Here is a 27,397-nt window from a genome sequence, read left to right as displayed (position 1 = left end):
TACATATCTGTCATTCCTACTTTCATCACTCTAGATTGTAAGCATCTCATGGGCTGGTGTGTGTCTTACTCTCGAGTGTCATCAGAGCCTGAGTTCAACTCCTGGCTGTCAGCAGGTGCTCAGAAAATGTTGACTGAATGAATGAATGAAAAGGGGATGAGAATTTGTCTTCTTTTAATTTTTTGAGCAAAACACGGGTAGGATGACACAAGGAGGCACTGACCCAGTAAAGAGAGTAATGGTGCTTTAATGAAACTTCTTTCAAATCTGTGAACATATTAGCTGTGAAGTAAATGCTTTTATTCTTTCCATAGGACAGATTTCCAAACAATGATCACAGTGTTTAGGTAAATAAGATGCTGGACAGATGAGTAGCCAAAGAATGTTATAAAATAACAAAATCCCATCGACTATATTTATCAAATGCAAATTTACTGAGACATTAAGAGAGTATATGTTTATAGTTACATGACTAAAAACAAGACATTATTACAGTAATCAAGTCCGTAAAACTAGAAATAAAAAGCTGTATGACAAAAAGGCCTTTCATAAGCTATTAAATGAGCATACATGACAGACAAACCAATTTTATATTTGAAGCAGCTTATAGCACCAACACGTTGGCAGGACCAGTAGGGGTGTAGGCCATTGGAACGAGACATCTGAAAGCAGGAAGGGATCTCAGCCACCATCTACTTCAAGCCCCTTGTTTTACAGATGGTGCAATGAAGGCCCAGAGAGAGCAAGTGCCTTGTCCAAAGTCACGACACAGGGACACAGGATTGGCTAGAAAATGATCTAGGGCTAAGATCCAGGCCGCCCAATTTTAGGTAAGTGCTCTGTTTTAATACACATATACTTCTATTTGATTCAATGTACTTTTTCCTATTAACAGATATACCATAAAGGAAATCAACACAATTCCTAACACATACTGTATTATATTTTATTGAGAAAAGAATGATGTGTAGTATAATTCACTTCTTGGGCCTATATAGACTTTAAATCAAAATTCAGAGTAATCGCTTAGATGACACTATCTTAGTTGTAAATTGGTTGAGAAGAAAGCATCTGAAGAAAAAGTTTGGCACATCCTCCTCTACCTAAACTAACCTATGTCTCAAAATTACGAAATCATTGGTAGACTTGTTTTTTCTGATAGTTTAGATTAGTAAAGTACAAAAATAGTCCAGAGAGAAAGCAAATCAAGTCCTTCCTTTAAAAGATAAGTATGGCACTTTTTATTTCAGTAGGGCAAGGAAATGTAAAAACCTGATTCTTTTTAGAAAAAAAGTAGTTACAACCTATAACCTGTAAACCACCTGGTATATGAAGTGTTTATAGAAAAAAAAAAATGTTCTGTAAAATTCTTTGGAGTCATGAAATTTTGTATAGCATATCTTGCCATGGTCCTGAGGCCTCAATGGACAGGATTATGATGAACTAATAAAGATATAAAAATGAAAAAAAAAATCACTGTTAACAGAAGCAGCATTAAAGATAAAGTACAGTGAAAATATTTAAATGGCTGCATATATATACGTGATTATGTCATTATGATGGTAGCTGGAAAAATTAACACGCACTGGGCATTTGTCCACCACTGTCATAAACCAGCTGCTGCAGAACAGTCAAACTGTGGCTTTGTAAGTAGAATAAAGCCTGATAAATAGTGACTTCTGCATATCATATATGTGTATACATATATTTTCTCACACAGATGTCTAGTTATAAGTAAATCAACATTTAACTACAATTTTTCCCCTCTTGGGTCCAGCATCAAAGGATTTGATTTCACTTTTCTTGAACATGCCCCACACCTGGTTAGGAAGTTACACGACATTTATATTCATGGCCTTAATGGATACCTGGCCAGCAAAAATAAAATGAAATCTCCTGGGACCTCAAGTCCATTCCTTACCACTTTAAGCATATTAACAAATATATAGCAAAACATATTTGTTTTCTGTTAGGTAAAAGAACATGTTTTAGTACTATGCTTGCTACCAAAAACTGTGCACATAACAATATAATAAACATAATTTCATGAAAATACTTTGTAACAAGATGCATTATAAATATTTAAAGAAACATGTTAAACATCGGAGTGAAAATAAGATTAGTGTTCTGAAACTATCAGAAAAATATATTTATTTTAAAAAAGAATATCTCCTTAAGTTAATCATTAAATGTAAAGTCATCTTTTTAGCATACATTTCAAATTTCACCTTCTGAAAGGTAAAATCTTTCTCTCTCCTAAACAGGTAACTATAATTTACTTGGGAATTGGGCATATTGCTGAACCAAGCAGTAGATGACAAGAAGTTAAGGGCAGTGCCATGATTTTCACCCAGTCTTAGAAATATGAGGGCAGTTCACAATGCCGAATAGATAGGTGAGTTGGAGAAATACTGAATATATTTGAGCAGTTTAAAAATAGTACTGCATTTGTTCACTCAAATTAGCATACTATCCAAAGCTCAGACATTAGATTTTAAAAGGGGCTTGCACTGCAGGGCGAGATTGTACAGAACTAGGGAAAACCATTGTAAATAATTCCTTCTTGGGGTTGAATCCTCTTTGAGAATACATTTTTAACCCTTCATCATTTGTCGTTATTTTTAACGAACTGAAGATGAATTAAAATATTATAGGCCAAGTGTATGTTTTGGGCCCTTAAATGAGCATTTAAGAAAAATAACCTGTCTTCTTCTTTGATGAAGTTAAAATACTCTCTGGTCATAGGAGATTCCTTCTTTTGGGATACCCACTGGAAATCCCGAGGATGTGAGGGCTACATTCGTGTCCAGAGGAAAATCAAGGAACCCAATGTCCAGCTCCTGGGACCCTTGGGCCCAAATTCTGTACCACTGAAACCAAGCCTCTCTCGGATGGTTCGGGGACAAGGTAGGGATGACGCTGACACTGAAGATATTTGAAAAGAGCTTGTGTCTTGATACCTTTATGATTTTGTATGTTTCTTTCCCACCATGTTCCACCCACTTGGGGCTGGAATAGATTTTCTAGGAGGAGAGGAAAGATATAGGAAAGGCAGAGAGAAAAAGAGCTAAATCATAAAGTTCGGCCAAGAACAGGAACTTGTTTTCACACATTCCTGCTCCTCTCTCGGCCAGCTTCCTGTGTACTCTGTTTCATCTCCATCATTAGGGTGAAAACTTCAGAGATGTAACCCCTAATCCAGAGAATGTGAGCCCTGGGGACACAGCTGCCCACTGTCCTCCCCTTTTTTTAGACTCAGGATCACTGAAGCCCGAAAAGGCCCCTGGTGAATGAATATCATATTATAAAAGGGCTTTTAGCTGAGTTTTAAAATTTTAATTGGCACAGTTTATTGTAGACTAGAGGGTCAGCAAGAGATGACTTCATTATTTGATTACAATGAATACGACCTTTAGGATGTCCTTTACTTTTTGTACAATAACTATATGAAAAGAAGTTCTTATTCTACCTACACACAGCTTAAGATAAAGGTATAACTTGTGGAGTTAACTGATGGTATGGAGAGAAATTTTAATAAGGAAATAAGCTTTGAGATGTGTATATACAAAGACATACATATATACACAAAACACTCCTCACCCGTGTATACTGTACAGGTTGGCACAACCCTATTAAGAACACATTATGATATAAAGGTTTAAGGACTTAAGTTACTCTTGGCATTTTAATCTAGATAGGGGCTTAGTTAATTTAGGTCTTGATATAACTGGATCATTCATATATTTAAAAGTATATAACTGAGTTTTTTAAAGGGCCTGGACTGACTTTCCTTAATCAGTAACCCAATATGACACCACAGTTACCAAATGGAAAATGGGATTGTATTAAATCAGTAAAGGGTATTTCAGAGAAAGGACAAGTTGGAAAATAAAGACTTCAGAGTCTATTATTCCATGTTAAGAGCATTTTAGTTATTAGCAGTGGTTACCAAATAAGCTGAAGGTAATTCTCTTCAAGGAGCTGCTCATAATTTGCTTTGTTGAGAAGAGGTGAGGAACCATTTCACTCCTCTATAAGATGATGCAAGTTTTTTTATCCTTGAAAGGGTTTTCTGAAGTAGGTATCCCTATCAGCAAAGGGTCATTCCTGGCATGCTCCTCACAGTAGGACATGAGGTCCGCTGAGGCCTTTGAAACCTGTCATGTAGACAAACCAAAACAAACAAAGAAAAAACTTTATTTATAAATTTTTAAAAAGTGTGTTTGAATGCTAACCCATTGGGTAGAAGACTGTTGGAGAACAAGATAACCAGAGTCTCAAAGTATCACTCCCAGATTACTTGTTAAAAAGGGAAAAGGTACTTTTTATATGGTGAAATCAGGCAGATAAGGGATTCCTTCACCAAGGGATCAAACTGACATCATGTGTCTCCTAGTGTGAACACTGAGGACACACCACCAGATAGCTGGTGTTCTGCCAAAACATTTAACTGGAATCTAATTGGCAGCAAACAATTCCATCTAAAGCGAGGGCCATTCCATAAAGTGAGTGGCCTGGATTCTTCAGAAATGAACTGCGTGTTAGATAATATTCTCAGCTGATCCTGAATGTTATAATTGTACTGTGGTTATGTAGGGGACTGTTCTTGTACTTGGGAGAAATAGACGAAGTATTTAAGGTGAAAAATCACGATGTCTGTAAATACTTTTCAAGTGGTTTAAAGAAAAAATTAAGTATTTTGTGAGTATGTGTGTGTACAGTTAGAAAAAGGGAGAGAAAGCAAATGTGGCAAATGCTAACTGGTGAATCCTGGTAAAGAGGATATGGGTGCTTGTTATACAACTCTTCTATAGATTTGAAATTTCTCAAAATAAAAAGCTGGGGAGAGATGAAGAAAAGTATATGTGCATCAAAGGACGGTTGTATCTTAGTTTCTATCTACTAAAAAAATTAATTAGGATGCAGAACAGAGTTAAAGAACCGAATTATGGGCTTGGAGCCAAAACTCTGAAAGCATAGAGCCAAATTCTAGTAGAGTCTCAAGATTGGCTGTTAGAGATTGGGCTTGGGGAAATAAAAAGAGGGACAAAACCAGCATGGAATGATGCAGTGCCTTATTCTGGCATGCGTTAAAAGTGGAAAATGCCATGCCTTGTTCAGAAGTCTGGGTGGGAGATCCCTTCAGAATAATCAGATCAGCGTCCTCAATTGACCCCTGTCAAATGCAGCACAGGCAGCCTCATGTTTTGAAGACAGGTGACTATCTCCAGGCCCAGAGGAATTTATCAGGTGATTGCTTCAGTTTCTAGGAAACAGCATTACTCACAACATTCCAGGGCACTCACAGCCGAGTCCCTCTTGGGATTTAGGAGAAAAAAAATTCAAAGTCAGGTGACCTAACGAGTGCCTTCCGGTTGCTTCCAGATCTCAACTAAGGCTGGCGGTACTCAGCCTGGGCGCAGAAGTTCACACACATTTAAAAAGCTGCCTTCTCCTAAAAAGGAAACCCTGATTGTTGACTTGTTTTGCTAGGCTACCTCAGCTGTACTCACTCATCACTTAATAAATTCCAGAGGGATGATGAGGGTGTTTATAAAGTCTATCTGGAACCCCTGTCCCAATGTAAAACACAGTGATCACAGGACTTGACCGTGTTCATTCAGGGGAAGGCAGGTCCTCAGGAAATCCTGTCATGAGTTTCAGGTTTTCTGTCCAAATAGAGAGGCTAACTCAGACACTTTGGCTCCCCTGTGCTTTTGAAATGAGGTCTGTGCTAGGTAGAAATGAAAGTTAAGATTCTGAGACTTAGCTTGCTCTAGGAAAACCCTGGCACCAAGCTGTAGTCAATAGCATTACCTTCTCTGAAAGGTGGCCTAGCCTCTGGAGAGCGGAGAGAACCTGTCAGAAAACAATCTAATCCAATCAAAGCATCTTACCTTTATTCTTTCAATGGAGGCTTCTAGTCTTAACTGCTGCACAGTTCTCCGTGCCTGGGTGATGTTGTTGGTGCTTGCTGTTTTGCTTGACATCTTCAGTTACTGTTTTCACCTGGAACCTGAAGAGAATTTTTTAAAAGGTGAATAACCGTCATCTTTAAGTTGTTAAAACATTCACAATGCTTTGCATTATCTTAGGGGAAAAGGATGCATTTTCTCCAGTCTCCACAGCCTCCAGGAGGTAGTTGCTAAAATGCTCCTCAGCAACTTGAGTGCCGGTTTGTGTCTAAGCTTGTTATCCATTTGAGAACCTTTATAAATCTTTGGTCTGCAGAAACCCAGTACTAGTAGCCTTTTCTAGGAGGAAACAAATGCACATAAACATTTGCAGTAGTTTGGGGGGCCTCCAGCAAATGTGAGCATGTGCAACCAGACGCCATGATACATGAGCAGTTTCATACTACTGCTGTGTACTTTAATAGAAGGTTTGGTTTTGTTTAATTTTGGCTCTTACCCAACTATTACATGCATGCAAGTCCTGGCAACAGAAAATGGCAAAAGACATTTTCTGGAGAACTCTGCACGAAGCATGCAGTTTTAGGTACCATCGAGATTTGCAATTGTTGGGAGAAAGGCAGATAAGGAAGTCTTTATTCAAGAAAAAGTGGGAACTTTTCCATTGCAAGACTCTTAATGATAGAACCACAGCAAATGTCACATGGGATACACTGAATGGCCTAAAGTCTGACATGTTTAATGAAACTATTACTCCTTTCTTTGATCTCTCTGGCCTCATCCCAGCAGCCAGGGCACTTGCTAATGGTATACTCACCACGTTAGTATAGGGGTTGACTCTCCTCTTTGGGCTGAGCCTTGGATTCTAGGCTGCCCCCTTCCTCTCTTTCCCTAGCCACCTGGTGAAAATCAAAGGCAACCTGGACCTTTTACCCATCTGGTTGTCCCATGGCATATTCTAAGGAGAAGAGTGCTGTCTGGAGTCCCTGCCATACGGGGTTAAGTTTTCTCTCGGCATGGTGGCGACTGGAGGAAAACGCAAAGCTGGCAGGCCTGGCAGCAGTGTGGCAGCTCTATGACTCACAGGGACAGGTGGATGGTAGGTGTGCCTCCTCGGTACTATGCAAGGGCTCAGCAAAGTCTTAGGGCACCGTGGCGCCGGCAGGAAACTCAGGCTGACTCAACTTTCTGGAGGGGCCTGAGTTACACAAAGCATATTTGCCATAAAGGCTTAGACCAGACAAGGCTGTACAAAACACTGGCAACCCACAGGCTCCTTGGTGTCCACCACGTGGGCACAATGGTGTTCTGCCCGAGTTCCACACTTAGAATGCATCCAATGGCTGAGTTCACACACTTGGGCAGGGCTTGTACATTCTAAGGTCAGAAGCATCTTTTGGTCAAATGCACAAATAAAACTGTGTGCAGAACTTCGAAATCCAGCCTAATGAGAAAGTTCCACATTCCTGGGTTTAAACCCTGCCTCTGCCACTTACTAGCTATATGAAACCTGGCAAGTGACTTAACCTCCATGAGCCCAAGTCTTCTCATTTGTAATGTAAGGATACTATTGTTTTTGAGGATTTGATTTGCTAATGCACAAGTAGTGTTTAGCATAGTCAAGGCACCCTAAAAACAGCAGCTGCTATTATATTTATTCTTGGGGGTCACACTCAGCACAACAACTCAGAATTCCCTGTTTACCTGTCTGCCTCTGCTGCTCATTGAGCTTTAAGGATTCTGACTGACTAGGTCTTGGTAGGCTATTGGCATCAGCCCTTTGTTAGACCATCCTAGGCAATTTACATTTAGTGTCAGGGCAGAATGGAATGGCTAGTGACAGCCAACAGAGGATTCCCCTAAAATAAGGAAGCTCTGGCAGTACAGAAAACTGAGAGGAAGAATCATAGGGCAGGGCAGGGTGGCCAAGGGTGACCTCGTTTCAATACATTCCCTGACCAGCTGCCTCTTCCTCGGATTCCTCAGGCATCCTGCCCCACCCAAAGCAGAAGCCTAGGATCTCCTCCTGGTGATTCTGCTCACACCCAGTGGCCTGGCCCAGCCCCTTTCTGTACTCCCAGAAGAGAACTTATTAACAGAGCCTCTGAAATGGGACCCAGACCAAGGTACTAAGTAGGGGCAACCTCACTGTGAAAAGTATAAAGTGCCCTGATTCACAGCCTGCTGGTTCCATATTTTGTTCCCTGTAGCATGTTAAATTGGGCTCCCCTGCCAGCTGGCCCTGATTCTGAGGAAAGACACCCCTAGCCTTTGGAATGCGAACATGGCACCCTTTCTGAGTGGCCTGTGGTTTCCAGGCTGCACCCTAAGAAGGTTCTAAATGTTCCCTTTGCATGAGAATAATGCCAAGCATTCTCTTTTTCTTCTCAACCTCCAGGACATAAAGTTTCCTGTAACTTTATGGATCAGTCATTGCTCTCACCCGCATGGCCATAGGCAAACAGTCCACAGTCAGGTTCTACTTAAAAATGCTTGGGTAGGTCCCTCTAAAATTGGCAGGAAACTTTGCATCTAGTACACGGAGAACTTTCTTGCTTCTTGACTGTATGACAGTCATGATTAAAAACAGCTAGCAATTCACAAAGCACAGATGCTAGTTTAGGGCTTCTTCCCCTATTCTGATATCTGTATTCTGGCCTGCCCCTGCAGAGAGAGCCTCCCTTGTCACCCAAACAGCTTCCTGCTTCCTCCTTCTACTGGGGACCCCTTTCTCTTCTGCTTCAGGTAGAGTGCCAGACATTTCTGCCCTGACAACTTCTCTTAAGCTCCCAACTCAAATACAATTTCTCTTCTCAAAGAATATAATCTTGTAACATTCTTTCTATGGAGAAATCAGATCAAAATTATATTGTTTCAACTTAAAAAGCCTCTTCAAGGAACTCAGTCTGCTGAGTTGCCTCATGTCTATGCAAAGAGAGTCGCTACTGTTTGAGTAGTGGGAGGTGTTTACAGGGGCTGGAGGTCTGGTCTAGCCAAGGATTTCCTCTCAACTTACAGCTGCCCAACTTGCAGTTGCTTTGCATTTCAACAGCTGGGCGGGGGCAGAACCAGACAGAGGCTGTGAAACAAATATCTCTGAACATCTCTGCACCTTCAGAGGGTTTTCTTTGGTTTTCCCTCAATGGCAAGGATGTCTGGCTGTTTGTGCTACTAGGTGGATGAAAAGCTTGCTTTATTCTCACTCTAAGAAGAGCTTCCAAGGCAAACAATACCTGCTGTTTGTATGGAATCTTAGACAGCATACGGTGCTTTCACACGAATTAGTCCATGCAGCCTTGCTATAGTCCCAAAAGATATACTATTTCATTCTTGCTTTATAGATGAGGCAACTGAGGTTAGACCAACTTACTCCAAGTTAAACCAGCTTGTAAGCCTTTTCACCCCAGAAGCCACACTTGCCACTGTACCAAGGAAAGGATGCAATTCCAATTGATTTGATTCACAAACACTCAGGGCATCGCTAAACAGTCCACAATGTGAGTCTTAATCAAGGGTGACCTTAACACTCTGTGACCTGTATTTGTGGGCTTGCTGATTGCCTCATGTTTGTGCAATACTCCTTTCTGGTGCAGAAGGCATCTGTTTGTCTAATGCCCTGAAGGACGGGCCTTCCCTTCCATATCTGCAAGTTAAGCAAGAATGTTCTTGCTCCTGCTACTAGGCAAGGCCTGAGGTTAGCATCTGGAAATTCTGAGCCACCAGTATATCTTGCCCAGAAGCACCAAGTATATCTTGCCCAGAAGCACCAAGGCCTGAGCAGACCCCTAGTAGTTTGATAAAACTCTGGCTGGCTATCGCTTCTATAGCCTTGCTTTCATTTTTACGTGTAGCTAACAGATTTGAATAAATATATGTAGTACTTAGCTATTCAAATAATGTGCATTGGTTTTAGTGCTGTTGTTCATCCGAATTCTCAGGTTCCTAGGAATTCCTAGGAACAAGATGACTGACCCATTTGAGAAATATGGACATTTTAATCTTTGTCTAGAAGGGCCTGAAGCAGGGAGAGGAGGGTGGAGATGGAAAGTGCCACAGAGCACACCCTCTGGGAGGAAGGTAGCAGGAAGCCCCAGGATCCACATCATAAGTTATGGCCTGGCTAGTAACTGAATTACTGGAGTGAAGCCAAGGTTCATGCGCAGACACACCCCTTGTGGCTATAATAAAAGAACAGGCCAAAATAATAATAATAATAATAAAAATAATAATAACAACAATAACAACAATAAAAAAAACACATAGGCTTCCACCTAACCTCTGATCTCACCAAAACTATCAAGATATTACTCCAGCTCCTTCCTTGTCTGTCTCCTCATCTGTTAAAGCGGGAGCGGCAATACCTAGCTCACAGGGTTGTTGGGAGGTCAGACAGAGGCATCTATCAGTAATGCACCCTGAACATACAAATGCTTAATAAATGCTGGGCCCCTCAGCTCATTAAGAAAAAAACCAAGGATTTAACAAAACGCAAGAGAAAAATTCTGACAGCAAAAGAATTTCAAAGCAATATGACCAGGTAGCAACATCTTTCTAATATAGCAAGAAGTGCAGGGTGGGGAATACAGTTTTTCTATTCTTATGAACATTTACTATTTTCTGTCAGAGCCTGAAGGCTGAATCCAGACTGCAGATGTGTTTGTTTGGGACGGGCCCCACGCGGGGTCAACTCAATAATATCTGTATGTGATTTAACTTTAAATTGATTGTCAATATTTTAAAAATGGAGATATTTCACTTTAAAAGAATGATTTCTGGAAAAATCAGAAAATCTTACAAAACAAGGCTGGAGCTGAGTAGTAGATGCCCCTCTAATATTTGCTGGCACATGTGCCAGGCCCTCTATTTGAACTTGTGACATGGTGTTTATGAGATGCCTTTGATATTTAGTTCCAGGGACATGCTCAAGGATTAGGCCAGAAGACTTGAGCTCTCACTCTTGCTCCTGCCACTTCCTAGCTGTAGGGCCCTGGGCAGGACTTGTCACCTATCTAAGCCTCGATTTTATCATGGGAAAAGTGGGGATAATAATACTTTTTTATCTCAAAGAACTGTTAAGAGCATCAGATAAAATAAAGATGTGAGAAAAAGAAGTGGAAAAAATAATTCCTTTTGCAATTGCAACAAAAAGAACATAATACCTAGGGATAAACCTAATGAAACATGTGAAGGACCTATATAATGAAAACTATAAGACCCTATTAAAAGAAACTGAAGAAGATGCAAAGAAATGGAAAGATATACTGTGTTCTTGGATTGGAAGGATCAGCATAGTTAAAATGACCTTATTACCTAAAGCCTTATACAGATATAATGCAATCCTCATCAAAATCCCATCAGAACTCTTTAAAGAAATAGAACAAAAAATCAGCAGATTTGTATGGAAGCACAAAAGACCCTGAATCGCCAAAGTCATCCTGAGAAGAACAAGGCTGAAGGCATCACTATGCCCCACTTCAAATTATATTACAAAGCAACAATAATCAAAACGGCATGGTATTGGCAGCAAAATAGACATAGTGACCAGTGGAACAGAATCGAGAGTCTGGAAGTAAACCCCTGTTTATATGGGCAAATAATATTCAACAAAGGAGACAAAAACATACAATGGAGAAAGGAAAGCCTCTTCAATAAATGGTGCCGGGAAAACTGGAAAAGCCATATGCAAAAGAATGAAACTGTTGTCCATCACTACACACCAGAATTAATTCAAAATGGATTAAGGACCTGAATATAAGACCTGAAACAATAAATTGCATAGAAGAAAACATAGAAACTAAACTCATGAACTTTTGATTTAAAGAAGATTTTATGAATTTGACCTCAAAGGCAAGGGATGTAAAAGCAAAAATAAATGAATGGGACTACATCACACTAAAAAGCTTCTGCTCAGCAAAAGAAATCGTCAACAAGGTAAAGAGACAACCATCTCAATGGGAAAATATATTTGCAAGCAACGCCTCCGAAAAGGGCCTAATATCTAAAATATACAAAGAACTCATACGACTCAATAACAACAAAAAAACCCAAACAATCCAATCAAAAAATGGGCAGAGGATCTGAACAGACACTTCTCCCTAGAGGACATACAAATGGTCTACAAACATATGAAAAGATGCTCAACATCACTAGCTATTAGGAAATGCAAATCAAAACCACAATGAGATACCATGCACACCTGTTAGAATAGCTACAATCAACAGGACAAGTAATAACAAATGTTGGAGAGGATGCAGAGAAAAAGGAACCCTTTATATACTGCTGATGGGACTGCAAATTGGTATGGCCACTATGGAAAACAGTATGGAGCTTTCTTTAAAAACTAGGGATTGATCTACCATATAATCCAGCAATCCTCTACTGGCTATTTACCCCAAAGACTTGAAAAAAACATATATCTGAAAAGATATTTGTACACTGATGTTCATAGCAGCATTTTTCACGGTGGTCAGGACATGGACGCAACTGAAGTGTCCTACAATACATGACTGGATAAAGAAGATGTGGTACATATATACAATGGAATATTACTCAGCTAATAAGAAGAGATGACATACTGCAATTTGCAATAACATGAATGGACCTCAAGATAATCATGCTAAGCGAAATAAACCAGACAGAAAAAGTTGAAAACCACATGATATCATTTATATGTGGGATATAAACCTAAAAGCAACAAATGAACATGACAAACAGAAACTCATGGACATGGATGATAGACTAGTGGTTACCAGAGGGTGAGAGGGTGGGAGGGAGGGGGGAAGTAGATGGGGTAAAGAGGGTCAAATATATGGTAACAACAACAAAAAAATCTAACTATGGGCGGTGAACATACAATGCAAAATATATATGACTTACTGTTGAATTGTACACTTGAAATTTACTGGATTTTGTTAACCAATGTCACCATAATAAATAAATAAAATAAATAAGCATGTGAGTGCAATAAAGAGTACTTTTGCTGAGCATTAAGTACCTGCATCCTCTGATCCCATCTCATGCAAAAGGCTCTAAGCACTCTGCAGGCCCTGATGGTTGGGGCTCACTGGGCAGCTGCTCTGCCCTCCTCCTCGTGTGCCTTGCTGAAGTGCAGGGATGGACAGTAAAAAACCATATATCCTAGTGGTATAGGCTGAATTGTGCCTCCCTCCTGCCCATTCATATGTCAAAATCCTAACCCCTAGTAACTCAGAATGGATTGTATTTGGAGACAGAGTCTTTAAGGAGATGATTAAGTCGAAATGGGCTCATTAGGGTGGGTCCTAATCTAACATGATGGATGTCCTCATAAGAGGAGGGAATGCAGACACAGATAGGTACAGAGGGACAACCGTGTGAAGACACAGGGAGAAGACAGCCATCTATGAGCCAAAGAGAGAGGCCTCAGAAGAAACCAGCCCTGCCAATACCTTGATCGCAGACGTTTAGCTTCCAAACACTGAGAAAATTAATTTCCATCGTTCAAGCCACCTAATTTGTGGTACTTTGTTATGGCAGCCCAAGCCAACTAAGACACCCATTTCTCTAGCAGCTGGGGCTCTGGATGATGGAAGCGAGAAAGCCAGTTTCTTGCTGCTTGGCTTATTTTTGCTGGCGGTAGGCATGTTGAAGTGGTGGCATCCAGTGTTCAGTCACTAGCGATATTGTGCTAAGAAGCTATGTGCCTGCAGCAGCTTCCTGATGCTTCACTTCCTGCCTGGCCCTGGGGGCTGGTTTTGTGGCGATGTCTGGAAGTTGGTCTTGTGGGTTCCATCAAGAGCCTGCTCCTTCAAGCTCTTGATTATGCAAACACCCCATCCCCTGTATTAAAGCCCATTCTGCTAATATTGCCAAGACCACTTTTTGTTTCTGTAACTGAATCCTGACTGATACATAACTGTTGTGCTGTTTTGTAATCTGTAAATAACTTATAAGGATGGGCTATGATTTCCCTTATCATACTATCATTGCTGAACACACCAAACTCTAAGACTTGAAAAGAGCAAGAGGTAAGACAAAATTCTTTTTCTTCTTCTCCCCAACCGAACCTCGCAGGCCCTAAGGCCAAGGGTGGTTGAACCTGTGACCAGCTGCTCATCTTGCCCTGCTCCCATCCAGTTCTGACAAAAAAGAGCAAAAGAACAAGATGCTGGGAGGAAAATGAGAGTGAGAGATGAGGGAAGGCTGCATGGAGTGGTGGAAAACATGACTTGGGATGGGGAAGGTAGTGACTGGGGATCTTCTAAGAGAAGTTTATAGAAGCTCAGAATCAGCAGAATGCAAAAGAATGAGAACATCTCTCTCTCTCTCAAGACCTCAATAGAGCTCGTCTTCTAAAAGCAGTGTGATTTCATACTTGCAAATCTTTTTGAGGTCCTTATCTGGTATCTTTGATTTGTTGATTTTACCTGCCATCCAGGGCACAGGTCTCTGAATTATAATAATAATGATGATGATGTTGCTGTTATGATAAAATTGGATAACTACCACCATTTATCGAGTACTTAGTATGTGCCAAGTAAATAAATTTCGTGAATCATTTCATTTAATCCTCTTAGAGAGGAATCCTTTTATCATTTCTATTTTGTAGACAAAGCACAGAGCAGTCAAAAAAGTCTTGCCGAAGATTACACTGATTTATGTAGGATATCTGTAACTCAGGGCCACCTGACTCCTAAGGCCATCCTCTTAATCACCACTCTATACTGTCTGCCTCTGAACATCAAGGGTATGAGGAAGGAGTTGGGAGAAAGCAGGGGCAAGGGTGAGCCGGAAGCACTGGACGAAAGAAGACATGGGCTCCCTTTAGGGTCCGTTGTTCATTCAGATAGGTGGTCTCCATAACAACGACAGCATGAAGTGTGGAGTTAAGTGGCCTTGGCAGAAGACCTAAGCGAAGGAGAACTGCTAGCTCTTATTTGAAAGAACTGCCCCAGATTCCAGGTAAGACTATTGCTAAAGAACAGGATGATCCCATCATCCTCCCATGCCCTAGCAAACCTGGCAGGGAACCATGAGAATGAGCCAATCCTGGGTAATAAACCCAGAGGACAGAGCTGCAGAGCCGGAGCAGCGGGTTCCTAACTTCACTGTGTATCTAGAACACTTTGGGCACTTGTTAAAAAAAAAAAAAAAAAAAAAAAAAAAAAAAATCTGATTCAGTAGGTCTGCAGCAAGGCCCAAGAAGCTGTATTTAAAAGAGCTTCTTAGGTGATTCTGATACAGGTCCTCATGAGAAACACTAATGATGATTATGAGAGTCTCTGCTTCTTGGTTCTACCTGTTTATTTCTGGCTGGGTATTAGAACTTACCCATTTAAAAGAATGCCCCTTCCTAGCTATACTTACCTTTCCAAAGTTCTAAACAAGCCCTGGAAAATTCTAATTCCTTCTGATGACCTTAACCCACAAGATTAAAATCCCTTCAGTTTGAAATGGCTCTTATCATTTAACATAATACTTTGCTACAAAAGTCTAAAATTGTTTGCTTAACAGCCACTTCTTTCTGAAACGTGTCTCCTCCCTGGCTTCAGTGATGCTAGACTCTCCAGTCCTTCTTGCCTGTGCAATGATATGCCTTTCTACAATTTGTTTCTTCTTCTGACTTGGTTTTCTCAAGGCTCAGTCCTGCAGGGCTGGTGTAGCAGAGTGAACAAAAGCTTTTACGGTTAGACAAGTTCAAATCCTGGCTCATCACTTACTACCCCAAGTTGCTTCAGTTCTCTGATCTTCAGTTCCCTCATCTATAAAATGGGAAGGGATAATAATAGTACCTACCTCACAGGGTTGTTACCAGGAGGAAATGAGAGAGCATATGTAAATTACTCAGCACCTGCCAGACCCACACTGGTCCTCAGGGTAGATCATGTTCTACACTTATGACTTTAGTGATGACCAGTGCACTTTGCATGCAGCGCTGACTCTTTATCTTTATTCTGATGTCTAAATGAAAGCCTATTTAAATTTACATTTGAATGGTGCACAGTTGCTTCGGACACAACACATGTAAGCCCAATGAAACAATGCTGCCTGCCCCCAATCTTTCTGATGTCTCTTTCTCAGTGAGTGACACCGCCACTGTCCTGGTCACTGGGGCGTCCTTTGGCCTCAGCTTTCCTTCTAACTCCTTAGACCAAGTGCTGCACAAGAAATGTGAACCACGATAGGATTTTACATTTTCTTGTGGCTGCGATAAAAAAAAAAAAAGTGAAATTGATTTGGATTTGGACTAGCCACATTTCAAGTGCTCAGTAGTCACTAATACTGACTGCCTTATTGGATGGTGCAACCATAGAGCCCGGCACTTTCTAAAGTTTCTTGATTCCTACTTTGACAACATCCCATTTTTATTTTTCCCCATTCTCCTGGCTTCTATTTTACCTCAGTCTTGGTTTTAAGGACCTCAAGTTAGGGCTACTGCATCAGCCTCAAAATAGGACTCATGCCCCTTATCTTTCTCCAATCTAATCTATCCTGACCACTATGCTCAGATATAGTACCACTTTCAGCCTATATCCCTCTGTCTCAAAAAAAGGATTACCCAGAAACCTAAAGAAAAGTCCAAAGGGCTTGACTTTGCAGTCAAGATCTTCTCTAATATTTCTGCCACCATAATAAAAACCCTGCTCATAAAAGCAGCTTGTTACTACATAGAGCTTACTATATGCCAGACTCCACACTATATGCCAACCACTGTCAAGACATTATTCTAGTGAATCCTCACAATGTCCATGTGAGGTAGGTTCTATTTTCATTTCCATTTTACAAATAAAGAAACTGAGGCCCAGAGAAGTTAAGTATGTGCCTAGTGTCAAACAGCTAGCAAGCTGCTTGGCTGGGATTTGAGCCCAAGTAGTTTGAGTCCAGAGGCCTGGCCCAAAAGCTCTATTGCTATTAGTACTGCTGTGGTGTCAGGGGGCTTTCACCCCATTCTCTGGCTTTGTGGGCTGTGTTTACAAGTCCCACCTGTAAGTCTCCACCCAAGTTCTTCGCTTGCTTCTCCTGACCTATTTAAATTCTTCTTTCAGGCTGTAATTCACATTTTCACCTGTTCCAAGAAGGTCTCCCTAACTACTTTTGCTTACAGTGATTAATTCCCTTTATGAATTCCTGCTGTATGCTTAAAGCTCAGAGGTCCACGAACCCCTAAGGAGCTGGCCCATGTATGAGAAGGTCAAGCAGGAGGAATTGTACATGATTCCCCGAAAATTGTATGCAAAATTCAGTGTGCGTGCCCATGTTTATTCTTTCTGAAGTGAGGATTTATAACTATCATCAAGCTCTCAAAAGGGTCCACAACACCATTTATTTTGGTGCTTGATTGTACATTATTGAATGATTACTCTTACGTAACTGTGTGTGTGAGTATTGTCTTCCCAGTAAACTGTTGGAGGTTTAGCTCAATACTAAGAGTATAGCAATTGCATTTACTCACTGCTTAATATGTGCCAGGGACTATATCAAATACTCTCTATAGGTATTAATTAATTTAATATTATCTGCAACCATAGAGTTCAAATTTTTCATACCTATTGAGATTGAAACTAAGGAAGGTTAAATAATTTGCACAAGATCATACAGCTAGTTAGTGGTAGAAACAGGATTTGAACCCAGATCTCTCCTACTTCAAAGCCATGCCCTTAACCAGGCCAGTGAGTTATCCTGTGCCATCTTCTCTCTCTCACATTGACTAATGTAGAGAATGGGGCCTCCATAAATACTTGGGTTAGACTAGGACACGCAATGTAGCAACCAAGACACCAGCCAGCTCGAACCTCTCACCCTGGAGTGTTTATACGCCTGGCATTTGTTTTCTTAGAAACAAGATATACCCTGCTGCTCCTTCCCACAGTTATCCTGCAAATATGGAGTGTTCCAAGCCAAAGGTTACCCATCTGCTTGGTTTCCTATACAGCTCTGAGAAGCCAGGGTGGAGTCCCTGGGAATCCTGTGCACTTGATTAGGGCCAGTTGCTGGTGCTGTGAACTTTCACCTCCAGCATGGGCTGGCCATGTGTGTGACGTTCAGATTCTGAGAGTGAGGCTGTTTTGCACCCCCATCCCGGGGCCCAAATAGATTTTTAGCCAGGTGAAGGTAGGCCCTGGAGGAGCAGCTCTCTCACGGTGACCTGCAGAGGTGCAGGAGCCATCACCCCTCCTGTGGTATGCCTGCCCAGGATCCAGCTACGCAGAGGTATGTGTTTACAGTCAACACTGAGAATGACCTTTACAAACAAGTTTTACTCTCTACCAAGCATAGCAAGACTGGCTGAGAAATGATTTGCTCATATCTGCATAGCTGGCTTAGGATAGCTGCATGTCTCATTTGTTTACTCATGAATGGATGAATTCAATAACTATTTAACATTGAAAATAAAAGCTAACAATTAAAGAGTGCTTTTTCTGTGCCAGGCACTGTGTTAAGGGTTTTATGTAGTTATTTCATTTACTCTTCACCACATCCCTGAACAAGAATTTACTACTATTTCATTAACTAGGTTTCAAATTTTAAAAGAATATATGCATATGGTAAAAACTATAAACAGTCCCAAAGGGTGTAAACGAAAACTAGTGTCTTTCTACTCTAGACTACCCGAGGGAATCACTGTTATCGGTTTCCCATATTTCTTTCCAAAGACATTCCATGCATACACAAACACAGTTATTCATATATCTGTCTTAAAAAATATAAAGAGAGAGCATGTCATATGCATTGCTCTGTACCCTGTTTTTTAAATTTTAATTAACATTATATTCTGGAGATCATGGTGAAGGTGGTATTATCAATCTATTTTCCAAATGTGGAAACTGAAGCTCTCAAGGATACCTAGTGAGTCATGAGTAAGTGCCACTACTGCATACTGCATGAGCCTGCAGGTCCCACATTAGGAGCTTGTTTGGGCTGAAGAGAGGAAGTGGGAATGATAAAAGCAGAAGGCTAAATTCCTGCCCTCAAAGGACTCACTGCTTTTGGGGAAAATGCTGCTATTTGGAATGAGAATGATTTCCAAACAAGATAAGAACATACGCAAGGTATAGTCCCACTGCACCCTGAGGTGCTAAGCATTTGTGAGGGGGCAGAGCAACTCTGTCACAAAAGCTGGGGGAATAGAGTGAGTTTGGGGAAGAAGAGCGAAAGTCAATGCTGTATAAGATTATATTTAGTTAAAAACAGAATTTACCTAGAAAACATATTGAAAGAATAAACTTCATAATGTAGCTATTGCTAGGTGGTAAGAATTTTAGGGGATTTATAATGTTGTTTTCGTGCATTTCAACAGTTTGTCAGTTTTTATTTTACTTAATCCTCAAAACAATGCTTTGAGGTTGTTACTATTGTTTTCCCCAATTTAGGATTAAAAGAATTGAGGGAGGCAGACGCTTAGACCATAGCCAAGGTCAGAGTGAAGGTACGTGGAGGAGGCAGCACTCTGATCCCGGCAGCCTGGCTCCATAGTCTGTGCTCTTAACCACACGTGATACTTTTATGATTTAAAAAAAAAAAAAAAAAAAATCCTAGTAATTGTTATTCACAAAACGAGGAGGAGGAGGAGCAGTTATTACTCACTTTATGGGAGTAAAGGAAGTAGAGACCAAGCATAGCTCATGGGCCTTGGTGATTATGGCATTACTGGGGACCTCTGAACTAGTAGTTTCCACAGTGTGAAGGGAATGGAGTCCAAATGATAAGGGGTACAAGAAGAGAGAACTATTAGTTCAGAAACTTAGGCAGTGAGTGTAGATGAATATTCAAAGAAATGTGGCAGTGTGAAGACGAGGAATCGATTGGAAACTTTTCGGAGGAGGATTGTTTTAAGAGAGGATTGTCATTTGAGCATTTTAAAAAGCAGAGGAGTGCTGAGCAACTAGGGAGAGAGCGAAGATACTAGAAGGAGAAGGTCACTGAGAGGGCCAGAAAGCATGGGCTCAGGACTGAGCTTGGAAATGAGAGGCCGAGAAAAGGAGACCTGAAAGGTACAAGCAGAAAAGCAGGGAGCAGGCTGGAAGTGTTCTAATAGGTGAGGAAAAAAAGAAAAGGGAAACCGACTACCAGTGCACGCAACAATACAGGCAAATCCTGCTGAGCAAAGAAACCGGTCACAGAAGAGCACATACTATTTAATTCCATTTATATAAAGTTCCAAACTAATCTATGGTGACAGAAACTGGAAGAGTGGAGAGAATAGGTAAGGAGACAGATGAAGCAAGACTTGAGTTAGTTGCTAATTGTCGAAATAGGGTGAGAGGTACACAGGATGCATTCTACTTTGGTATGTATTTGGAGATTTCAGGAATAAAAAGTTGAAGGTGAAATTCTATGATCCTAGATACTTCATAACCTATAGCACGATAATTATTAACACTATAAGATGAACTCTGTCGTTAAAGAATGGAAGGTACGTTAATTATTATCTACCATTTCCTCCTCTAGATCATGATCTGGCAAGTATGTCCAATGTCCACAGTGCAGAGGAAGTAATTGCCTTTTGAGGAGGCACAGATGGGATTAAAAGAGCCACGATCTGGGCCCTCTGCCCATTTTAGACAGTGCTCAGGCCCTGGGTCACAGATGCCAAAGTTTAACTTGCCAGGAAGCATCTCTCCTTGCATTCACTCCCCCAAAAACCAAAAGGCCCACCACTGTGGTCCCAGATACCCATAACCTGTACACGCCAAAAGATTACAAAATAGGATACTCCGTTTTTCTTTCTTCCATCATCTCACCTTCTCCGACGAAACTACAGCAAGGAATATGACCCACTCCTTTCAAACATGTCCAGACTTGGTATCTGCTTTGAAGAAAAACAAAGTCTATCGAATTCCTGGAATGACCAGCAAAATGAACATTTTATGTGGGCCCTCACGGTCAAAGTGCTTGTTGTTTTGAGCCCCACAGGACCTAAAAGTTTATTTTCAAAGGAAAAGTATTGAAGATAAAAGGAACCCACATGTTAGCTTTTTGTAGTTCTCATTCTCTATGTAAATTGATTAGAATTCTCCATCTAAAAGCAAATTTGCTAACTCCTTTTTAAAATAAAATTTACTTGAGAGAAAACATGGAATAGGAAACCAAGCCAAATCATTTAAGGCCCAAAACTCGACAGCAACATTAATGCAATTTAAATAACTTGGCACCCAAAAAGCACAACTCACTGAGTTTTGTAATATTTCAGAATGTCTCCAGTTCACTTTAAGAAGTGATATTAAATTTCCCAGAAAGATGAATTAATTAAAATACATTAAATTTTTTCTTTAAATGAGATATAGAACTTTTGAGAAAAAGGGCTGTTAACCAAAACAAATCATGACAGAACTTAAAACAACTGGAAAGATGATACCAATTTAAATACGCAGCATGTTTCTACCAACAACTTGCTTGTTAAGTTTTATTCTCTTAAACTCAAGAATTTCACAAAACAGGATCATCAAATGGAATGCAGTGGGGAAGATTTCTGCCTGTTAACTCAAAAAAGAATTCCTATGGCTACTTTCAGCCCCAGATGTTCTGGGCCAGAACTATTTCAAATATCCTGCTTCTCTTGGTACACTAGTAAATAACCAGAGACCACGAGTCCCAAGAGTTGGCTTTAAAACTATGGTCATCATACTTCTCTCACAAATACTGACATTCTCGTCACCCATCAGAGTCTTTCTTAAAGTCTAATCCTCTGTCTGATGGTGGGTCCTATGAGGCTAAGCATCCCATATTACATAGTTCTTTACCTCTTCTGTATACAATATACAAAGAATAAATATATACTGATTTGATTGGTTATGAGTCACATGGGTAGCCTTGGTAGGTAGCAACAGCTTTGTAATTTTTCTTCTTCCTAATTCAGGAAAGAGAAGGGACGATATATTCCTGGGGCTGGACACAGAGCAGGAACTCAATAAATACTTTATCCAATGAAATGATGACACAGATCTGTGGCAGCATTTTAAGTGAATGATGATAAGGGCCTGAACCCAACATATGAAAATCGGAATTTATGAAACAAATGGGGATTATATCACAGTACAAAAGGATTCCTTCAGATAGTACTTTCCTAGATGCATTGTCTAAATACCAATTAGGAACCATAATAAACATCTCTGAATTATAACATTTTGCACAACTCTTTAAGTCTTGAACACAGTTCTATCTGAGTTTCCAAAGTATAATATAATACTAGCGCCTATACTTTCTTCCTGTATTTATGAAAGGGAGGGTGATACGGACTTTGGTTTTAGGCTACCTGCTACCCTTGGTATCACAAGCAGTTCCTTATCTGGCCTCTCTCTTCTTTGGCACTTTCCCCCTTGTATTAAGGACAAATATAGGAAAGTCCAATTCTGGTGCTACAAACTCTAGAAAGAAAGAAGTACCTCCAGATGCCTCCATGTTCGAATCTGCCTGTGCAGCTCGGGCACTTAAGTGAAGGAAAAGGGCTGCTTCCTATCTTATGAGTGATCATCATACACTTTTAAGCAAATCCTAATCGCTAGTACAACAATGTTAGTGCCTTTTATTTATTCATGTATTTAACTGTAAAGTTAATTAAACCTTTCTAACACTTAATGAGTCCAGGGATGAAAATGAGAGAGATCACAGGAGATCAGCATTTAGTTGTCTGTGACCAAATATGCATTTCAGAAGGTTGAAGTTGGTCCTACCAGAAGTTTGTCTTTGAGATATTTTCAGAAATGCATGAGATTCTTTGGAACACTTTTAAGCGCAATATAAGTCAAAATAAGTGACACATGTTTATATTACATATAGCAATTACGAGATTGATTTTAGTAGATTGAGTAAATACATATGTACAAGTCTTAACAGCCAGCCATTATCTATCTGTTCATTTATAAGTGAACAGCCCTGGTGATCGTATAGCACTGGATGCCTGTGCCCTCATTTATAAAAGAAAACCATCCCCAGCTAAATTCTGGGGAAACATACCTAAGTGCCACATGTAGGTGTTGGCACATATTTGTATGCCAGTTCTGCCTTTACCAAATGTAGAAATCTAGCATTCTATTTCTAATGTGGTAAGTCTGATATAATAATATCATCAAAAGATTGCAATTTATAAAGTGCTTTCTCATATACCATCTCTATTAGGCAGGGTCAACTAATTCTATTTTAATTTCTACTTACGAACTTGTGTGAATCTCTTAAATTGAGTGTGCAAATTTATATCACCATGATTAAGATATTTTTGCAGATAATTGAAAAAAAAAATCAGAATCCTTTTGCCTAATGAGACTTCTATTATTAGCCTATGGTGCTTTCTTTCTTAATTCAGTGTATTTTCACTTTCAACATTAAGTATAATTCCACATGCTTCTTAAATGGAAGAAAGTATTGGTTTTTCCTCTCAAATATAACCTACTTAATGACATTTTCTTAGAAGTGGGTTATACCTGCACTTAAGAGGTATGTAGCATGAAAGACAGACACTATAAAATGCTTAGAAGTTGAATTCTAACAAGGCTGCCTTTCAAAATTACCTAGACAGCTCTTTCAATGCATGCAGGTCCAAGCCTCACCCCCGAACCTCCAGAGACTATCAGGAGTCAGTCCTGGGAAAAGTGCATTCTGAAAAACCTCTGGATGATCCGGATGTACACTTCGGGGAAAGAGCCACAGGACAAACACATCAGGACTATTCACGCACGACACCAGGGTCTCACTTGACAGCTCTGCCTGGAATAAGCTGGTGGTCTTGGGCAAGTCACTTCCCCTTTTTGGGCTTCAGCGTACTCATCCTTAACGAAGGAGAACATATAGGTGCTCTGTGACTCTTCTTTGTTTCCCTCTCAATGGTCTTCTCTTTCCTGCTCTTCAGAACTACTCAGACCATGGGTTTAAACTCTTAACATTTATATACTGTCATAATGATCAAGGCAGGGACTGTGTCACTAAAATAAACCACGTAGATGACATAAACGGCTGCATCTAGTGCCCTGAAAAAATTATGAACATAGAGGGAGGAAAGTCAGCACAGAGCTGCTACTGAAGACTTTACAACTGGGGACCAGCCCAAACAGGGGTAGAGAAGCTCTCCTTACCAAGTAGGTTCTAAAGCAAGCAAGTATACAGGAGAGAAAAGTGTTTATGGTTGTTTAAAAATAAAGCCATGCTCACAAATACAGTAAGCTCTCTTTTAGCCAGAATGTTCTGGGAAAGGTTATTAGAGCAAACTGAAATTTCTGGCTCAGTTATGATGTGTGAGGCACACTGTCGCCAGTTTTCAAAGAAACAGCACAATACACACGTAACCTTGAACATAACTGATGGTTAAGAAGGCACTTCCGTGAAACTTCATGATTCCAGATGGAGCTGAAAAACTCTTTGAACAAGTAAGTCCATTTTTTTGGCACTGACACTGCTGAGCTGTCCCGCTCTCCTGTCTTCTGTCCTTGCTCTCTGGGCCCTGCCCTCCCCTGGGTGCATCTTCATGTCTCTGATGGTCTTGCTCTATCTCCTGGGCTGACAACTTCCTCTCTGAGTCCTCTAAGCTCGGCTGTCCTTGAAGCTTTTGCCCAAGTGCCTGATTTTCCTCCCTCTGTCTTCCCTTTCATCCATAGCCAAGAGCTCACGGAAAGTTCTTTGGGCCCGGATCCTCGTTGAGACATCTTGCCCTCAAACTCAACAACAGTCAGACTACTCCCCGCCTTGACAAAAGAGTCCCTTCTCAGTCTCTCTCCTAATGAAACAACTTTTATGATAGTTACCTAGACTTAAAACTTTAGTTCTGTTTCTGAGACCACCCCTTTGTTCCCTTACATACAAAGAGATTGTGACCAGTCCTACAGGTTCTAATTTCCTATCGGAACCTTTCTCCCTGGAGCCTCTGTGGTCAACCTTTTGGACAGGCCCTCCCTTGATATATGCTGGGAGATGATGGCAATGGCCTTCATTTTCTTGGTTTCCCTGTGCTCTCCCCCAATGGCTGTCAAACCTGTCAGATTGCTGGCCATCGACCAGTAATCCTAGATAATGGCCAAAGCTCATTAAACGGATGTGAGCATGACTGCTCTGTTGGAATGGTCGGGAATGAGGAACCTGGATCACTACCACTAACTAAGACTTCCCTCTCTCTGCCTGGTGGCAGCCCCTAAGGGACCCTGCAGATTCCCAGGGCTCCTGGAAGCACCATTTGAAACCACTGCTCTGAGCCATCATAGATGCCACAGCCAGATTTATCTTCCTAAAATTCATCTCTAATCATATGCTGCCCCTTAAAACTTATCAATTGGTTGGTGGGAATGTAAATGATGGTAGTATTCACTTAGGCAGAACATATTGCCATTCAAGTTCTAGGTATGAGCTCAACAGAAATGTGTACACATGTTCACTAAAAGACATGCATTGGAATGTTCAGAGCAGCACCGCTAATACCCCCAAATGGAAACTGCCCAAATGAGTCAAACAGGAGAGTAATAACTCACTCAATGGAGTACTGTACAGAAATGACAATGAACGAGCCTCAAATACATGCAACAATAAAGATGACTCTCACAAACATAAAGTTGAGTAAAAGGAGCCAGACACAGGGAGCAAGATCTCCCCGCCATATGTCGTCAATTTGGCTCAAATAAACTCTTATTAAAAAAAAAAAAAAAAAAAAAAAGCCAGACACAAAAGAGTAAAAAGGAGTATATACCTTAGGAGTTCATTAAGTACAAAAATAGGTGAAACTAATCTACATTGTCAGATGTCAGGCTAGTGGTTACTTCTGAAGGGGAAGGTGGCCAAGGGGACACAAGGGCACAAGGGGGCTTTTCCCAGAGCTGGCTACAAGTGTGTGTTTAGTTTATGGGGAAAAAATCATTATACTTATGATTTGGGTAAGTGGCTGTATGATATTATACTTCGATATAAAGTTACAAAAACAAAACTGTCAACTGCTCCCACTTAAAAGCAACTCTCACTGTGACCCAGAAGCCCTTTTCAGTGTGGCTGTAACCTATCTTTACAGTCTTCTCTCAATTATTTCGTTTTGGGGGATTCTTGATCCCTAAAAGGTCCAGGTACCTTCTGTGAGATGCTGTGAAATGCTGTGGGTATGTAAATTTTCTGGGGAGAAGGTTCATTGCATTAATCGAAGGGACCTCTCAACCCCAAACAGGTAAAGAACAATCGTCCTACTTGCAGTAACTCAGATGGTTTCTGGAACTGAACCCCGACTTGCTCTGTTATTTTCCCTCGGAAGGCCTTGGTCCCTCCTAATTCCCTTGTTGAGATTCCACTCCTGCTTCCAGGTCATGTCAGGTTACCTCTTCAACCAAGTCTCTGCTGATCATCCAACCAGAAACTACGCCGCCTCCCCATCCTCTTCCTCTCACAGCTATTTATCAGGGTTGGTGCTGATTCTTTGGTAGGCCCTGAGCATGTACAAATAAACAAACCTTCAAGGAGCTTTCTATCCATTAGAAGGAAAACAGATAGATGCATCCATAAATAACTTTAAGCAGAAAAGAAGCATCAGAAGAGAGACCAGCCCCAGGGGAGTTCAGAGGAGGGACCGATTCCTTCTGGCTGAGAGAAATCCGGGCAGGCTTCCTGGAGGAGGTGGCACTGCACTACAGGATTTGTAGCTGGGAGGGGAGAGCATTCTAAGCAGAGGGATAAAGGCTAGTGCTGTGAAAGCCTTAGTGCTATGCAGGGAAAGACAGGCAGTTAGGGTTGCCCAGAACAGAGACAACATGAAGAAGAGCTAGAAGGGCTGTGTATTGGCATCAAAATGTTGGCTGCCAGGCTCAGAAGTTTGGATTTTATGCTGTAGGCAACTGAGAGACACAGAAAATTTTAAGCAGGGAATGCTATGATCAGAGATGTGCCTTCCTGGAATGTTAGGTGGAAAGAGACGATCTGTTCCTTTGAGGGTCTCAAACACACTGTTCTGCCTTTACCGCACTTAACTGCCTCCTGCTTTGTAATGTGGTTATCTACCAGCTACTTTTTTTGTGCTTCCCATCTCCCACTGCACTTAACCTAAGCAAAGACAAAAGCAGTTTTAATGCTAGCATACTGTCTTACACATGGTAGCACTCAATAAATATTTACTTAACAAATGAATGTGCAATGTCTCCTTAAAATGCGTTTTGAATGAATGAGGAAAAAGTGGGAATGTGGGAAAGAAAATTAAAAAAAAAAACACAGGGTATAATGTAAATGAGCTTGACAAGTTCCAGTGCTACATTCAACCTTAAGATTAGATGTCCATACCTGAATGTTCACTATATTGAATGGCTAACATTTAGAGTGAAAAACTGCAATCACAAAAGAGAATTACGTTTAAAGTTGCTTAAGGCCTTGTTACAGGAAGTATATGCGAAGGGTGGTGTCCCAGCCTATGTTCTTCAGTGAATGCTATCAGGTCCAGAGGTGTCCGCATAATAGAGGGATTGTTATATCAGGAGAGCTTGGTTAAATGCTTCTTAGCACCTAGAACATGGAAACCGGGAGTCGGCCTCATCTACGTCCCTGCTCCCTGACTTCTGGTG

At 40.8% G+C, this 27,397-nt stretch overlaps 1 protein-coding gene across 14 annotated transcripts in view; it reads right to left on the bottom strand.

Annotated features, from left to right (window-relative positions):
• Positions 1-227: 227 nt before the first annotated feature.
• Positions 228-27,397, bottom strand: part of GNG12 (G protein subunit gamma 12) — a 211,790-nt gene continuing 184,620 nt past the window's right edge. For 8 of the 14 annotated variants that reach the window (XR_002781738.1, XR_002781737.1, XR_002781739.1 and 5 more), the window contains 2 exons: positions 5,898-6,016; positions 228-4,157 (listed from right to left, as the gene is read on the bottom strand). Coding sequence is in view for 8 of the 14 variants with exons in the window: in XM_023533921.1 (XP_023389689.1) it covers positions 4,032-4,157; positions 5,898-5,990 (219 nt within the window). In the remaining 6 variants the exon portion in view is untranslated. Of the gene's footprint in view, positions 4,158-5,897; positions 6,017-20,632; positions 20,701-27,397 lie in introns of all 14 variants that reach the window. The other 6 variants (XR_002781741.1, XR_002781740.1, XR_002781742.1 and 3 more) reach the window with 2 other exon arrangements.

The sequence above is a fragment of the Pteropus vampyrus genome, unplaced genomic scaffold (genome assembly GCF_000151845.1).
Source record: "Pteropus vampyrus isolate Shadow unplaced genomic scaffold, Pvam_2.0 Scaffold115, whole genome shotgun sequence".
Classification (NCBI taxonomy): domain Eukaryota; kingdom Metazoa; phylum Chordata; class Mammalia; order Chiroptera; family Pteropodidae; genus Pteropus; species Pteropus vampyrus.
Note: the sequence above shows the minus strand (reverse complement) of the source record. Positions and strands in the feature narration are given on the sequence as shown.